Consider the following 16,474-nt stretch of genomic DNA (forward strand, 5'->3'; position numbering starts at 1 on the left):
GAGGGATAAAAAGGCATGAATGGGAGCTTCAGTTGAGACATGCGATGTTTGAAATGGAAGGCTGAGTGTTTCCAGCATTTTCTATTTCAGATTTCCAACATCTGCTGTGTTTTGCTTAAGTTGTGGGTAGTCTTTGTGATGGAGAAGATATAGGGTTGCAAGTTCAGCCCAGGAGAAATTGAGGGAAGTCTGATTCAACCCGAGATGATGGCCTGGGAGGTGCATGGAGAGGTCAAAGACAATGGCTTCAGTTTTCATGGTGTTTAGCTGGAGAAAGTTACAGCTCATCCAGGGTCGGATGTCAGGCAAGCAGTCTGATAGCACAGAAGCAGTTGAGGGGTCAAAAGGGGTGGGCAGAGGTGGGTCTGGGAGTCGTCATCATTTGTGACAGAAAATAAATATACCTATTGAAAGTTGAACCATAAAAAAATGCATGCATTTATATAGCAGGTTTATCTAAATTATCTCAATGCGATTTATACAATAGGTTTTTTAAACTAAAGTTTAGTTGCCTTTGGCAACACACCCAATGCATTACTTATCATCACTATCAGATATTTGTTTGATCAGTTTCATTTATGTCATGAAGTTGAACATCAGGATTTGGCAGGGATTAGCAAGAGAGAGCAATAACTAACATTTTTTGTGGAAGAAACAAACCTTCTCAAAGTTCAGGTATAGTGTAACTCTGTCTTGTAGGTACTCCCTCAATCTTTAGTTTTAAAAAAAGAAGGCAGTGCACTATCTGAACAAATCTCTCAGTAATTAAAAGGATCTAAGGAAGCTGCGTTTTCCATTTCTACCAGTACTTACTCATTGAAGTATATATTAATCTTGTTTAATGTCTACATAATTAATTCTCTAGATCTCTATCATCTGATGTGAGGGGGCACCATTTTAAAAGAAATAATTGCAAACTTGGTATTTGAGTGATAATGTTGGATTATATTACAATGAACCCATACCAACAATAAAGGCTAAGAACAAGAATCACTCAAGACATTGCAGCTTTGCAGGATCCTTTCCAACGCACATTGGCACAGTTTAGTTTCTTCATAAGCTCTTCTTCCACAGGCCCACTTGATGTAAATTCAGCAAATGGGAACTTTTCCTATATGCAATTTTATGTAGGTCCTTTTAGTTTCCTGAATAAAAGTTGATGTTCTCTTGTCTCCACTCTAAAACAATTTTTAAAAGAACTTTCAATCACTAATTCTGAAGCTTTGCCAGTATGTTAGCAGCAAGATACTGTTTTGTCATGATAAGGTGCTGCACATTTAGCTTGATATTCAAGAAAATATTGAGTGTGTATTGACCCTGAAATTTGCAGCAATCGGATTGCATACAAGGTACTTAAATATGGTCCAAGTGACTTAAGCGACAACCAAGGGAGTACAGAAGCAAAGGCAGGATAAACAAATGATAACTGAGTGCAAAAATCAGAGTAGATCTAGGAGGTAAAATGATAATTAAGGATTTAAATGTGTTTCTCTCAAAGGTGGCCTGCCTTCACTGGTTAGCTGGGGGGACAGTGAGATTCATTTTCAGAAAGACCAAACTTTTCTAAGGACTAAGAAGAAAGTTGCAATTAGGAACAAAGTTTTGTCATTGTACCAAACCTACAACAGCAAAGTTCACCGTTTTTGCAATATGGGAAATATATGACTGATACACCATAAAGATGTTACATAACATATACTACTACTTACAGGCAGTAACTTATGAGTACATTTCTGAAGTTATAAGATGTGAAATTACATCTGAAGTTACATCAAAAACTATGGCCTGGATTTCGTGGTCAGCGGAGAAGTGGCGATGCTCACCGCTGACCTCGAAGAAAGCTGTGCACAAAGATCTAGATATCTCTGTGGAGTGGATTTCCCGTCTCTTGACTTCAGTTTGAATCTGGTGCCAAGTTAAGGGGATCTCCAGGAAACCAGTAACAGTGATGTCTTCGAGCAGGGTCTGCAATGAATCATAATTCAAATATTCACACTGACAGCAAACCAGGAAGTAAAATACACTGAATTTTTCACCTTTAATTAAAATTTTTTTTAGAGATAACAAAATAAACAACTGGGATATAAACAGGATTAAGGATTATGATGATGAAATGTGAAACAAATTTAAGTAATTAAAGAAACAGTTAAAATATATAGAGAAATTTGGCAATCCACAAATAAAAGGATTAGCTCATCAGGATCTGAGGCTATTGATTAGTCATTATGAAATTTGAGCTCTGGTTAAAAAAAAAACCCAGTTTCATCTCAGTCAACAAGGTGAAACTTTTTCAAGCATTTTTGCACCAAGTCTAAAAGGGCACACTTCCATTAGTTCTACATTGCAGTTTGAGGGCGCTTCAGTGAACCCTACAGTGAAGCAGAGAACCAGTGACTGCGCATCTGGATTTCCACATTATTCTATGCCATGTGCAGACTCCAGAGGTTGCTGCTGGCATCAGCGGAGTAATGACAGTGAACGCTGACAGGTATGCAAAAATCCAGGCCAAAAGCAAAACTCTACATTCCTTGAAAGCTCAGATGGCATAAGGAGGTTCAGTGAAACAAAGGAAGATTCTTTCAAGTACTTAGCCGTATCAAGGAACATTAGCCTCATAGGTTGATGTGCGGCACAAGGAAACAGAAACATCCGAACTGACATCAAACCACTGCTCAGAAGTTCAAATCTACTGAAAATTACAATATTTTATACTCAGACTAGAGGTGTGCAATTCATTTTTGCTTTTAATAAGTTGGCATTGACAGGTATATATAGTTTGATGACAGAAATCAGATACTCATATTAAATTATCAGTGCTAGGGATGTGCTAGTATAATACTTACAAATTGGTATGTTAAAGTTAGATTTATTTTACTATGCTGATACCGTAGATATTGCTAAAAGTAGTTCATTGGCAGCGCTGGTTCAGATCCTTAACATTCTTAAGGTGGGCCATGAGTTATCGATGTCTGCACTGTGGTACAACTAGAGAACTCTGGGCTGTGATCACTTGTTGGATATTTAACTGGATTTTATGTAGGTACAACTTAAGATCCAGGTGATATCATTTTAAAAAATTCCTAAGCCGATTTCTCCTGTAGTACGAATATGTTCACCAGTGAATTAATGTAAAACATGACCAGTGGTTGCACTGGTTCAGCAGACTTCATGGTAGAAAGAAGGCGCTTTACAAACTTTGAACAGGTTCACAGTCAGTTGTATGAAGTTCAAGAAGCAAGCTTTTTTAACATTCAAACAGATTGTACTTCCAACTACGCCAGCAGTTTGCTTCCAAACCAGAACTGTATTGTAACAGAGCTAAGACTTCTCACAATATTTTTATGAAATAAACATAGCTATTTCCTAAAATTTTAAAAACTGGACAAAGACTTCAAAAAGGCTGAAGCTATGTCTGCCTGTGACCCTGACAACAGGAGCTAATCTAACAGCATCAAAAGGAATTGCACCTTGTTATCTCTGAAGATACTCTAATGACCCTGTGGCTGCAGAAATCAAATTCAAAGCAAATTATACAAAGACCATCTAAATTTCTTAAACCAGGCCTAGCCAACAGAACAAGAAAAATAGCTGGAAAAACTTAGGAGGTCTGACAGCGTCTGCGGAGAGGAACACAATTAACGTTTCGAGTCCGTATGACTCTTCACGGAAACTACAAGTCTGCTAAGGCAAAGGACCCTGCAATCTCCTTTCAAATTCTTAATGGTTGAAACATTAACGATCTCAGGAATCCAGACAAAGGAATATACGCCCTTTGTCAAAGCCAAAGTGAACAGGAGGGAGTCATGTGACATGACCCCCTAGCTAGAGGAACCAGTATTGCTATCCTGCCGATCAGTATGTCATTTTCCATCTAGCGAGCAGCAGCTCAGAACATGGGCTCAGTGAATGCCTGACACCCACCCCCCTCATCTAGACTGTTTCTACTGGAACCTTTGTACCAGCACTCAAGATTAATTAATCTCTATGTGCCTACCCCATCGTGGAAGTAATCTCTATTGGAAAAGTGAATGATCCAGCATCAGTCTTCAACCTGCCCACCTCTGTGAAAGAATACACCATTGGACTTGGATTCTCGACTCATGTGAAACAATAAGTCTTTGTTCTGTGGTCTTTGCCCTGTAAATCTGTTGTTCTCTCTCTTTTTTTGTATGAATGCACTAGGGACTACATAACACCACCCCACCCCCCACCCCCCAACTGCGTTGAGTATGAGAGAATCAACTAACCCTCTGAGTTTACCCTATCTCGAGTTTGCTGTGAGGTTATTAATAAATTGGGTCACGTCAAAACTGAAGGGTTGGGAAATATGGCACCACTTGAAGGTGGGGGAAATCAAAATCAAAACACATTTCTGATTACGGATGGATGGAGAGAGGAGAAATTAGGGCTGTTTAAATTAAAATCCCTCCTCTCCGTAACAGTATCTATTTTTTGATTTGATATTTAAAGCATGTATCATAAAGGATCTAAGAGGCATAATCATGAGAAATTGTTTTCTTGTTTTTGAAGCAGTGCGCTTTTACTCTTATTGCCCCTTTTACTGCCTCTTACCAACGGCAGAAAATAATTTGCCTCAAGAGAGTCCTCCAAACCCCTGGCCAAGGCCACCAACTTCAGCAGAAGCTCCATTTCATATCCATCCAGGGAGTTCGCCAATCTGAAGTTTTTTTCGTAATACCCTCAAATGAACCAAATGGCCAAATGTAGGTGATCAGCTATTTAACTTTGACAATATCCCTCTTCCAACCAAGCTTTGGGGATATATTACCATTCATGGCAGTGTTTTAGCCACAAATTCATTTTGTACTTATTGATGCAAACTTCAAAGCCATTAGGATTCTCTGTTGTCTACCAATTCTTCCTGCAATCCAAAAAAACATGCTTTTACTCTTACTGCCTCTTACCAAAGGCAGAAAATCATTTGCCTCAAGAGTCCCCTCCAAACCCATGGTCAAGGCCACTAACTTCAGCAGAAGCTCCATTTCATATCCATCCAGGGAGTTCACCAATCTGAAGTTTTTTTTATGGTGGCTGATAGGGGAATGACTGAAGAAATTTATAGCAGATTTTATTCATCAAACCAATAAAAATATTTTAATCAGAAAAGCAGGTTCAAGCTAACACACCTATCGCACCCACTTACAATTTCTAGTAACAGCCATAGCGAAAAAGAGTTTACATTGTGAAAAGCAATTTTAAATGTACAAAGGTGTGTCACTCAATTTAGCACTCTTTGCATCATTAACCATATTCAATGGATGAAGTCAGCACATGAAATAATGAAAAACACTAATCAATGAAAATATGCAATTTTCATCTTTATTTTAAAAAGACTGTATTGGATTTCAAAAAAAAAGATAACCAAGGACTGCTGTTACCCTCACCAATTGTTTAACAACTGTATAGAAAAGCCTTAGGGAAGAAAGTGGTTTTATTTGTGCATCTTGCTTCAAGTTCAATCACAGTATGGATTACTCCAGAGTCAGGGGTCATTGGCTGTCAATCATATCTGACAAAGTGACCTTAGATTACCTTCAAATGAAAATGGGTTCAGGCTCATGTGTAACTGATTGCATTCTGCATCAAATATATTTTTGGAAAGATGGGGAGAACACAGAAGAAACTCAATTATTAAGCCTGAGAAACAAAATGTTTATTAACTGTAGACTGGTTCCATTAAAATTGTCCTTTAATGCTGATCAATCTCACAATGAAACGTCTTGGCTGTATATACAATCAGTTTCACTTATTTCAATCTTGTTAAGAATTAATTTGGGTATTCTCAATCCAATTCTCAAATGACAAACAGAAATATTTGCAATCTGGCAGTAGATAGATAGTATGAAAGGACTTACGGATAGGCAGAGTGGAAAGTGAAATATTGCTGGGAAATACATCATAATTCAAACAAAGATCCGAACTATATCTGCCTTCTGCACCGCTTGACAAATTTACTTGAGTCATCCGAAGCATTCCCAGCAGCCACCTTTTACTGGAACTTAAAATATTTTGGATCAACTTTAAAATTTCTGCTTCGTACAGTACCCTTTGAAGCCAACGTAAATTCTTCTAGAATTGGTGCTTAACTACCAAAACCTTAATGCAACCAGTTTTCCTTGGAATGAGAATGGCTTAAGTTTATACCTTAAGTCATTTGTGAATTCAGATTTAAACAGGACCATTCCAAATCTTAGAATCTTACCTCAGATCCTGTTGCTTCCAAAATGGTTGGATAGGAACTCTCCGGTGCCCAGGAAATGCATTCTACGACATGTTCATGCTCTCGAAGTTCAGCTTTACATTCCTTTGTTGCTACCACCCATACACGGACAGTCTGATCATTGGAACAGCTGGCCAAAAGAGTACCATCCTGGTTGGGTCGGACCATGCGCACCCATTCTCTATGTCCCGTGAAAGTCTTCACACAATAACTGTGAGCAAACAGTTACATTTATGATAATTTGTAAATTAACAGAAAGAGAAATTCATTCAGCAGCTCTTTTGGATTCCCTAATCATTAAGTTTAGAAATAATTTATATTTTAGGTATTTAAATTTTTATTCTCTGGGCTCTCACCAACACGGCTTGCTAGAGCTGAGGGTAGACAAGGATATCTTCAAGTCTTTTACATTCGTGTTTCATGCTCAGCAAATTGCTTTCAAATGCTCCCTCTCCTTAATCCATCCAAAACCTTGAAACAGTACTTCATCATAAATAACTAATGAAATTTGTGATTCTCCTACAAGTCTCTGATTTGAAACTACCTTTTGAAAATTATTCAAAAGATGGTAACTTTCAATCTTATTCCCCTTTCTAAAATAAAAACCATCACTTTTAGCTTCCATAAACAGTTGGAACTAGTTGAATGGGTGTAGCAGAGCCCTCAATGCTGTGAAGCTATTACAATTCCTTGAATTTCAAATACTGAAAACAATATGCTCTGTGCAGCGACAGAAACCATCAATGTTGTTACAAGTGGGCTCTGGTTCATGGGGCACTGGCACCAGTAGTGGGGCAAGTGGGGGCTGTACCGTTGAGACGGTCTATACCTGATATGTGCTGGGGCTGGTGTTCTAGCAAGCCACATAACTGGGGAAGCAGAGAGGGTTTTAAACTAAGTGGTAGAGGCAAGGGATCAAATTTGGGAATATAGGAAATGATAAACAGACTGAGACAGGAAGGGGCAGAAAAATCAGAAGATAAGGCTAGACATTACAAAAATAATAAAAGGACAAAACTAAAGGCTCTGTATCTGAATGCATGTAGCATTCGAAACAAAACAGATGAACTCAGTGTGCAAATAGAAAGAAATAAGTTTGATCTGATAACCATTACAGAGTCATGGCTACAGGATAACTAAGGTTAGGACCTGAATATTGAAAGGCACTTGACATTTAGGAAGGACAGGGAGCTAGGAAAAGGTGGAGGGGTGGTTCTGTTAATTAATGCGGGTATGAGCGTGGTATTAGAGAGGAATGGCCTAAGTTCAGGAAACCAGGATATAGAAGTGGTTTGAGTTGAGATTAGAAATGGTAAATGCAAGAAGTCACTTGTGGGAATGGTGTATAGGCTCCCTAAATGTATACTCTGTCCTACAGCATAGTTAGAGAAGAGATAACAGGAGCTTGTTAGAAAGGTACAACAATAATCATGGGGGATTTTAATCAACACACCAACTGGAAAAATCAGGTGGGCAAAGGTAGCATAGATGAGGAGCTCATGGAACATTTTCGGGATAGTTTCCAAGAACAGCATGTTCTGCAGCCAACTAGAGAGCATGCTATACTCGACATGGTATTGTGCAACGAGATAGGCTTAATTGATAACCTCAGTGGAGGCACCCCTAGGTTGCAGCGATCATAATGGGATTGAATTTTACATTCATTTTGAGGGGGAGATGAGTTGGTCCAATTTTAAACTCAACTAAGGGCAATTGTGAGGGCATGAAAGCAGAGCTAGCTAAAGTGAACTGGCAAATGAGGTTAAGGGATAGGTCAATAGAGGTGCAGTGGCAGACATTTAAAGGGCTATTTCAGAATATACAGAATAGATGCATTCCAATGAGAAAGAAAACTTCCAAGGGGAGGACCCACCATTCGTGGTTAACTACAAAAAGTTAAAGACAGCATCAAACTTAAAGAAAAAAAAACATACAATTGCACAAAACGATGGCACGTATGAAGTTTGGACAGAATATAAAGAACAGGTCCAAGAAAACAAGAAAATGTAATTTTTTCTTCTGGTAATAACCCTGGCATATTTTCTTATGCACTGGAAGTCAGGCTGTAATTGGATTAAGAGCAGAGTGACAGCAAGGGTCTAAAGTCAGCAGTAAGTTGTTTTGATATGTTAATGAACCAATAGGAACTTCAATTAGAGTTTCACAAAGCAATAACAGGATTTATTTTGAATTGGGTTGTTGTAGTTCAAAGGCAGATGGATATATACAGGTGGTAAAAGGTGTAAATAAGGTAAAGATAGACTTGTAAATACAAACTTACCCTAAGAGCTAAAGTAAAGAATAGTCTAATCAAGTCTGTGAAGAAAACATTTCTGAAGAGATTGGTTGAGACAACGGAGAAATCAAAGGGAAGGAATGTATTTAAGGAAATACTGATGCTTATGGAGGGGTAGCTGCTTAGATCTCCCTGAAGACAGCAGGGTAGCTGGTCAGAACTCCCAGAAGACTGGTGTGAACAAGGCCAGACATGAGGACCCAGTTGCTGTCAGCCTCAGAGGACACCCCAAGAAAATATCACTGTGGTAAAGAAACACTAATTCTATAGATTTTAGAATCTATAAGGAAAGTGGCTGAACAGAAAAGGGAAAGGCTAGCTCGGAGGGTAGTTAAGATAAGATTGGTGGAACTGTTTTAAAGTACTGTTTATTGTGTGAAGCCTTTGTTGTATTTAAATGTAATTGTGTTTTTTTTCCCCTTTATTCTTTTAAACGTTTACTTTTGTACAAAATCACAAGCAGTCAGGGACATAATTTCCAGAGTTCAGAACCGCTCTTCATACTATACAAATTGCAAAAACCATTTTGGCAGCTGTTTCAAGTTTCCCGCTGGGATTTCAGCAGCTCAACATTTACCATCAGCCAGGCCATAACAAAATCAAAGAATGACAAAGACTAATAAGAAAGGATAAATTAGAGTACGAGAGAAAGCTAACTAGAAATATAAAGATGGAAAGTAAGATTTTCTGTGGATATTTAAATAATAAGAGTAAACAAAGTGAGCGTTGGTCATATAGAAAGTGTGTCGAGCGAATTAATAGAAAGTGAGGAGATGGCAGATGAATTGAACAGGTATTTTGCATCAGTTTTTCCTACAGAGGATCATGTAACCTCCCAGAAATAGCTAATTTTTTTTAATTCATGGGACATGGGTGACACTGGATAGGCCAGCATTTATTGCCCATCTCTAATTGTCCTCAAGAAGGTGGTGAGCTGCCTTCTTGAACCGCTACAGTCCATGTGCCAGAGGTACATTCACAATGCTGTTAGGGAGGGAGTTCCAGGATTTTGACCCACCGATAGCGAAGGAACAGCAATGTTTCCAAGATAGGATGGCAAATGGCTTGGATGGGAATTTCCAGATGGTGGTGTTCCCATCCATCTGCTGCCCTTGTCCTTCTAGATGGTAGCGGTCGTGAGTTTGGAAGGTGCTGTTTACGGAGCCTTGGTGAGTTCCTGCAGTGCATCTTTTAGATGGTACACACGGCTGGCACTGTTAATCAGTGGTGGAGGGAGTGAATATTTGTGGATGGGGTGCCAATCAAATGGGCTTCTTCGTCCTGGACGGTGTCAAGCTTCTTGAGTGTTGCTGGAGCTGCACTCATCCAGGCAAGTGGAAAATATTCCATCACACTCCTGATTTGTGCCTTGTAGATGGTGGACAGGCTTTGGGGAGTGAGGAGGTGAATTACACATCATAGGATTCCTAGCCTCTGATTATCTGCTCTTGTACTGCAGTATTTATATGGCTAGTCCAGTTCAGTTCCTGGTCAATGGCAACTCCTAGCATGTTGATAGTGGGGGATTTAGCGATGGTAATGCCATTGAGTGTCATGAGGCAATGGTTAGATTCTCTCGTTTGAGATGCTCACTGATTGGCACTTGTGTGGCATGAATGTTACTTGCTACTCGTCAGCCCAAGCCTGGATATCGTCCAGGTCTTGCTGCATTTGGATGTGGACTGCTTCGGTATCTGAGGAGTCACGATTAATGCTAAACATTGTGCAATCAGCGAACATCCACACTTCTGACCTTATGATGGAAGATCATTGATGAAGAGGCTGAAGGTGGTTGGGCCTAGGACACCGCCCTGTGGAACTCCTGCAGGGGTGTCCTGGAACTGAAATGATTGACCTTGAACAACCACAACCATTTTCCCTTATGACTCTAACCAGCAGAGAGCTTCCCTGTCGATTCCCATTGACCCCAGTTTCGCGAGGGCTTCTTGATGCCACACTCAGTCAAGTGCTGCCTTGATGTCAAAGGCTGTCACTCACACCTCACCTCTGGGGTTCAGCTCTTTTGTCCATGTTTGAACCAAGGCTGTAATGAGGTCTGGAGCCGAGTGGCCCTGGCGGAACCCTAACTGAGCATTAGTGAGCAGGTTATTGCTACGCAAGTGCCACTTGATACATTGTTGATGACCCCTTCCATCAATTTACTAATGATTGAGAGTAGACTGATGGAGTGTTTATTGGCCAGGTTGGATTTGTCCTGTTTTTGTGTGTGTACAGGGCATATCTGGGCAATTTTGCTCATTGCCAGGTAAATGCCAGTGTTGTAGTTGTACTGGAGCAGCTTGGCTAGAGGCATGGCAAGTTCTGGAGCATGTCTTCAATGTGCAAGTTTCAGGAATCTTGGATAACGAAGGATATTGTGAGATTAGTCAAAAAGAAAAGGGCTAGAAGGCTGGGAACAGATGAAGCCCGTGGAGAATATAAAGAAAGTAGGAAGATACTTAAGCAAGGAGTCAGGAGGGCTAAAAGGGATCATGAAAAGTCACTGGAAACCAGGATTAAGGAAAATCCCAAGGCCTTTTATACATATGTAAAAAGCAAGAGGGTAGCCAGGGAAAGGGTAGGCCCACTCAGAGACAGAGGTGGGAATCTGTGTGTGGAGCCAGGAGAAATGGGAGATACACTAAATGAATACTTCTCATCAGTATTCACCAAAGAGGACTTAGCGGTCGATTTGTCTAGGGAAGTGTGTGTAGATAGCCTGGGTCATGTTGAGATCAAAAAAGGTGTTAGGCGTCTTGAAGAATATTAAGGTGGATAAGTCCCCAGGGCCAGATGGGATCTACCCCAGAGTACTGAGGGAGGCAAGGGAGGAGATTGCTGGGGCCTTGACAGAAATTTTTGTATCCTCACTGGCTAAGGGTGAGATCCCAGAGGACTGGAGAATGGCCAATGTTGTTCCATTGTTTAAGAAGGGTAGCAGGGATAATCCAGGAAATTACAGGCCGGTGAGCCTTACATCAGTGGTAGGGAAATTATTGGAAAGGTTCTTCGTGACAGGATTTACTACCATTTGGAAGCAAATGGGCATATTAGTGAGAGGCAGCATGGTTTTGTGAAGGGGAGGTCGTGTCTCACTAACTTGATCGAGTTTTTCGAGGAAGTGACAAAAAGATGATCGACGATGGAAGGGCAGTAGATGTTATATACATGGATTTCAGTAAGGCCTTTGACAAGGTCCCTCACGGCAGACTGGTACAGAAGGTAAAGTTGCACGGGATCAGAGGTGAGCTGGCAAGATGGATACAGAATTGGCTTGGTCATAGAAGACAGAGGGTAGCAGTGGAAGGGTGCTTTTCTGAATGGAGAGCTGTGACTAGTGGAGTTCCGCAGGGATCAGTGCTGGGGCCTTTGCTGTTTGTAGTATACATAAATGATTTGGAGGAAAATGTAACTGGGCTAATTAGTAAGTTTGCAGACGACACTAAGGTTGGAGGAGTTGCAGATAGTGAAGAGGATTGTCAAAGGATACAACGGGATATAGATCGGTTGGAGACTTGGGTGGAGAAATGGCAGATGGAGTTTAATCCGGACAAATGCGAGGTAATGCATTTTCGAAGGTCTAATACTGGCAGGAATTATACAGTAAATGGCAGAACCCTTAAGTGCATTGATGGGCAGAGGGATCTGGGTGTACAGGTCCACAGGTCACTGAAAGTGGCAACGCAGGTGGATAAGGTAGTCAGGAAGGCATATGGCATGCTTGCCTTCATTGGCAGGGGTATTGAGTATAAAAGCTGGGAAGTCATGCTGCAGCTGTATAGAACCTTGGTTAGGCCACACTTGGAATATTGCGTGCAATTCTGGTCGCCACATTACCAGAAGGATATGGAGGTGTTGGAGAGGGTGCAGAGGAGATTTACCAGGATGCTGCCTGGTCTGGAGGTTATTAGCTATGAGGAGAGGTTGGAGAAACTCGGATTGTTCTCGCTAGAGCGACGGAGATTGAGGGGCAACTTGATAGAAGTTTACAAAATTATGAGTGGCATGGACAGAGTAGACAGTCAGAAGCTTTTTCCCAGGGTGGAAGAGTCAATTACTAGGGGACATAGATTTAAGGTGAGAGGAGAAAACTATAGAGGAGATGTGCGGGGCAAGTTTTTTATGCAGAGGGTAGAGTGTGTCTGGAATTCGCTGCCAGAGGTGGTGGTGGAAGCAGGTACGATAGTGGTGTTTAAGAGGCAGCTTGACAAGTATATGAATAGGATGGGAATAGAGGGATACGGATCCCGGAAGTGCAAAATGTTTTAGTTGACGGGCAATATGATCGGCGCAGGCTTGGAGGGCTGAAGGGCCTGTTCCTGTGCTGCACTTTTCTTTGTTCTTTTGTTCTATTGCCAGAACATTGTCAGGGCCCGTAGCCTTTGCAGTATCCAGTATCTTTCACCGTTTCTTGATATCACGTGGAATGAATTGAATTCATTGAAGACTGGCAACTGTAATGCTGGGGACCGCCAGAGGAGGCCAAGATGTAACATCTACTCGGCACTTCTGGCTGAAGGTTGTTGCAAATGCTTCAGCCTTACCTTTTGCACTTATTTGCTGGGCTCCCTCATCATTAAGGATGGGGATATTTGTGGAGTCTTCTCAAGTGAGTTGTTCAATTGCTCACCACCGTTCACGACTAGATGTGGCAGGGCTGCAGAGCTTGGATCTGATCCATTGGTCGTGGGATCATTTAGCTCTATCTCTTGCTGCTTATGCTGTTGAATGCACATAGTCCTGTGTCGTAGTTTCGAATCAGGAAATGGAAGGGAGGAACTCAGGAAAATTACAAACACTAGGGAAGCAGGCTTTGAGCAAATTGTTGGAGTTGCGGGCTGACAAATGCCCTGGTCCTGATGGACTTCATCCTAGGGTCTTAAAAGAAGTGGCGAGCGAGATAGTCGATGCATTGGTTTTAATTTTCCAAAATTCCCTAGATTTGGGGAAGGTTCCATTAGTTTGGAAAATAGCAAATGTAACTCCTTTATTCCAAAACTGAGGGAGACAGAAAGCAGGAAACTATAGGCCAGTTAGCTTAACATCAGTCATAGGGAAAATCTCAGAAGCTATTAAAGGTGTTATAGCAGGGCACATGGATAAAATCAAGGCAATCAGGCTTAGTCAACAAGGTTTTGTTAAAGGGAAATCATGTTTAACCAACTTAGTGGTGTTCTTTATCCATATGTGCTGCTGATACTGTGGATGTACTGTACTCAGATTTCCAGAAGGCATTTGATCAGGTGCCACATCAAAGGTTATTGCCAAAAATCAAAGTTCATGGTGTAGGGGATAACATTGGCATGGATAGAAGGTTGGCTAGCTAACAGGAAGCAGAGTAGGCATAAATGGGGCTTTTTTTCTGGTTGGCGGGATGTAACGAGTGGTGGTATCAGTGCTGGGGCCTCAGCTTTTCACACTTTATATAAATGACTTGGATGAAGGGGCCGAAGGTATAGTTGCTAAATTTGCTGATGGCACAAAGATAAGTAGGAAAGTAATTTGTGAAGAGGACGTAAGGAGGCTATAAGGGACATCGATAGGTTAAGTGAGTGGGTAAAGATCTGGCAAATGGATTATAATTTGGGCAAATGTGAAATTGCCTATTTTGGCAGGAGAAATTTAAAAAAGCATGTATCAAATGGTGAGAGATTGCAGAGCTCAGATTCAGAGGGATCTGGGCGTTATAATGCATGAATCTCAAAAGGCTAGTTTCAGGTACAAAGAATTAGGAAAGCTTATAGAATGTTATCATTTATTGTGAAGGGAATTGAATATAAAAGTAGGGAGGTTATGCTTCAGTTGTACAGGACACTGGTGAGACCACATCTGGAGTACTGTGTACAGTTTGGTCACCTTAAGGAAAGATGTAAATGCATTAAGCAGCAGTTCAGAGAAGATGTACTAAGCTATCAGAATGGGCAGGTTGCCTTATGAGAAAAGGTTGGACAGGATAGACTTGTATCCACTGGTGTTTGGAAGAATAAGAGGCAACTTGATTAAAACATAAGATCCCGACGGGTCTTGACAGGGTGGATGTGGAGAGGATGTTTCCTCGTGGGAGAATCTAGAGCCGGGGGCACTGCTTAAAAATAAGAGGTCATTTAAGACAGATAAGGAGAAATTATTTCTTTGAGAGGACTGAGTGTCTTGGGAACTCTTTTCCTCAAAAGGCAGTAGAAGCAGAGTCTTTGAATATTTTTAAGGCAAAGCTAGATAAATTCTTGATAAGCAAGGGAATGAAAGGTTATCATGGGCAGCTAGGAATGTAGAGTTGAGGTTACAATCAGATCAGCCATGATCTTATTGACTGGCAGAACAGGCTTGAAGGGCCGAGTGGCCTACTCCTACTTCTAATTCGTATGTTACAAATAAGGTGGTTACAAGTGGACCTATTGCCAAAGGGGGGATTCCGGTCACTAATAAACCAGACAGTAAAAATGTTCCCCTTACCAATAGAGCAATCAATAAGATGAATTGTAATACATATAACCAGAAGCCAGGAAGATGACATACTGTGCCTAGAGCAACAATAACATTTAAAAAATTGTAATGGCAACAGTCTTGGTGACCTCACTACCTTCTTCAGTCTGCAGGTGAAATCAATTTAACAGCTAAACCGATACCATTTCCTGGGGATTGTTTTCATTATAACGATAGTTGATTAGCTATCCAGCTAACAGTAAAAGGACCATAGAAGGTTACAGCACAGGATGTTGCCATTTGTCCCACTAAATCACTGCCGATTCTTTACTGGAGAAATTCTAAACTAATCCTACTGTCTTGCTCTCCCCATAGTCTTATATATTTCTCTACTTCAAATATTTATGCATGCAATCACTCCCTTTGGCAAAGTATTGTGTTTTCATAATTTTGTTTAAGAAGTTCCTCCTAAACCCTCTCCCCACTATGATAATTCTATATTGATGACCCCTCGTCACTGACTCCCCCATCACAGGAAACTATTTACTCTCACCAAAATACTTGTGATTTTGAAAAACCTCCATCAAGTCTCCTCAACCTTCACTGCTCTGTGGAGACAGTCCCAGATAGTCCCCCTCATTCCTCCTTGGAGGTATAAATTTCCGTACCAGGTGTCAACCTGGTCAATCTGCGTTGTAGATTCTCTAATGGTTCCCTATGCATTTTCAACAATTCATTGCCCAAAACTACTGACAGTATGCTGTGCCTAAACAATGTTTGCAAAAATTGATAATTACTTGATTCTTGTACTCTATGCCCCATTTATAATACCCAAAATATTAGGAGCTTTTAATGGCTTTATTTACCTGCACTCAGGTAATTATATTTTTGAATACTTGTATAAAAACCCTAAGTGCAACCAAAATTATATTTGTGCATCCATTAAAAGCATAACATTAAAGTTATGCTGGTCCAGGGCTAGCATTCACCTCCTTAAAAAGGGAGTCAAACAGCATAAGTAATATTTGAAAAACAAACATAAATCCCAAATAGACTTTATAAAGCTTTTCAAAGCATCAAGTGAATTTAGATGTTGAACCATAAAAAACTCAGAAGTTGCTAATGGTAGCTCCACCCTGATGTGCTGACCATGGAATAAACTGCAGAATAAACTATTCATTTTGATATATACAAAATATTACATGTAACTTCCAAGGAATACTTCTACTGTTGGAATTATCAAGGTAGACAGCTTCCATAATTAAGTCAACTGATTTGAATATGTGGCACTAAGGTTCATTTCATTTTAGTTACAAAGGTTACTGCACATAAAATTGCTGCTGTACAAGTGTTTACCCCCAACATCTCATCCCCTTCTCATGCAATCGGAGGTGGTGTAACACCTACCCCCTTTATCTCCTCCCACCTTACTGCCCAAGGCCCCAAACACGCCTTCCAGGTGAAGCAGCGATTTACTTGTGCTTCTTTCAATTTAGTCCACTGTATTCACGGCT

General features: G+C 40.6%; 1 protein-coding gene across 1 annotated transcript in view; it reads right to left on the reverse strand.

Annotated features, from left to right (window-relative positions):
* Window positions 1–16,474, reverse strand: part of LOC144684384 (lissencephaly-1 homolog) — a 98,861-nt gene that overhangs the window by 12,400 nt on the left and 69,987 nt on the right. The window contains exon 8 of the mRNA XM_078548093.1: window positions 6,224–6,452. Within this exon, the coding sequence (XP_078404219.1) occupies window positions 6,224–6,452 (229 nt within the window). The remainder of the gene's footprint in view (window positions 1–6,223; window positions 6,453–16,474) is intronic.

The sequence above is a fragment of the Cetorhinus maximus genome, chromosome 9, assembly GCF_964194155.1.
Source record: "Cetorhinus maximus chromosome 9, sCetMax3.hap1.1, whole genome shotgun sequence".
In the NCBI taxonomy this organism is placed as follows: Eukaryota; Metazoa; Chordata; class Chondrichthyes; order Lamniformes; family Cetorhinidae; genus Cetorhinus; species Cetorhinus maximus.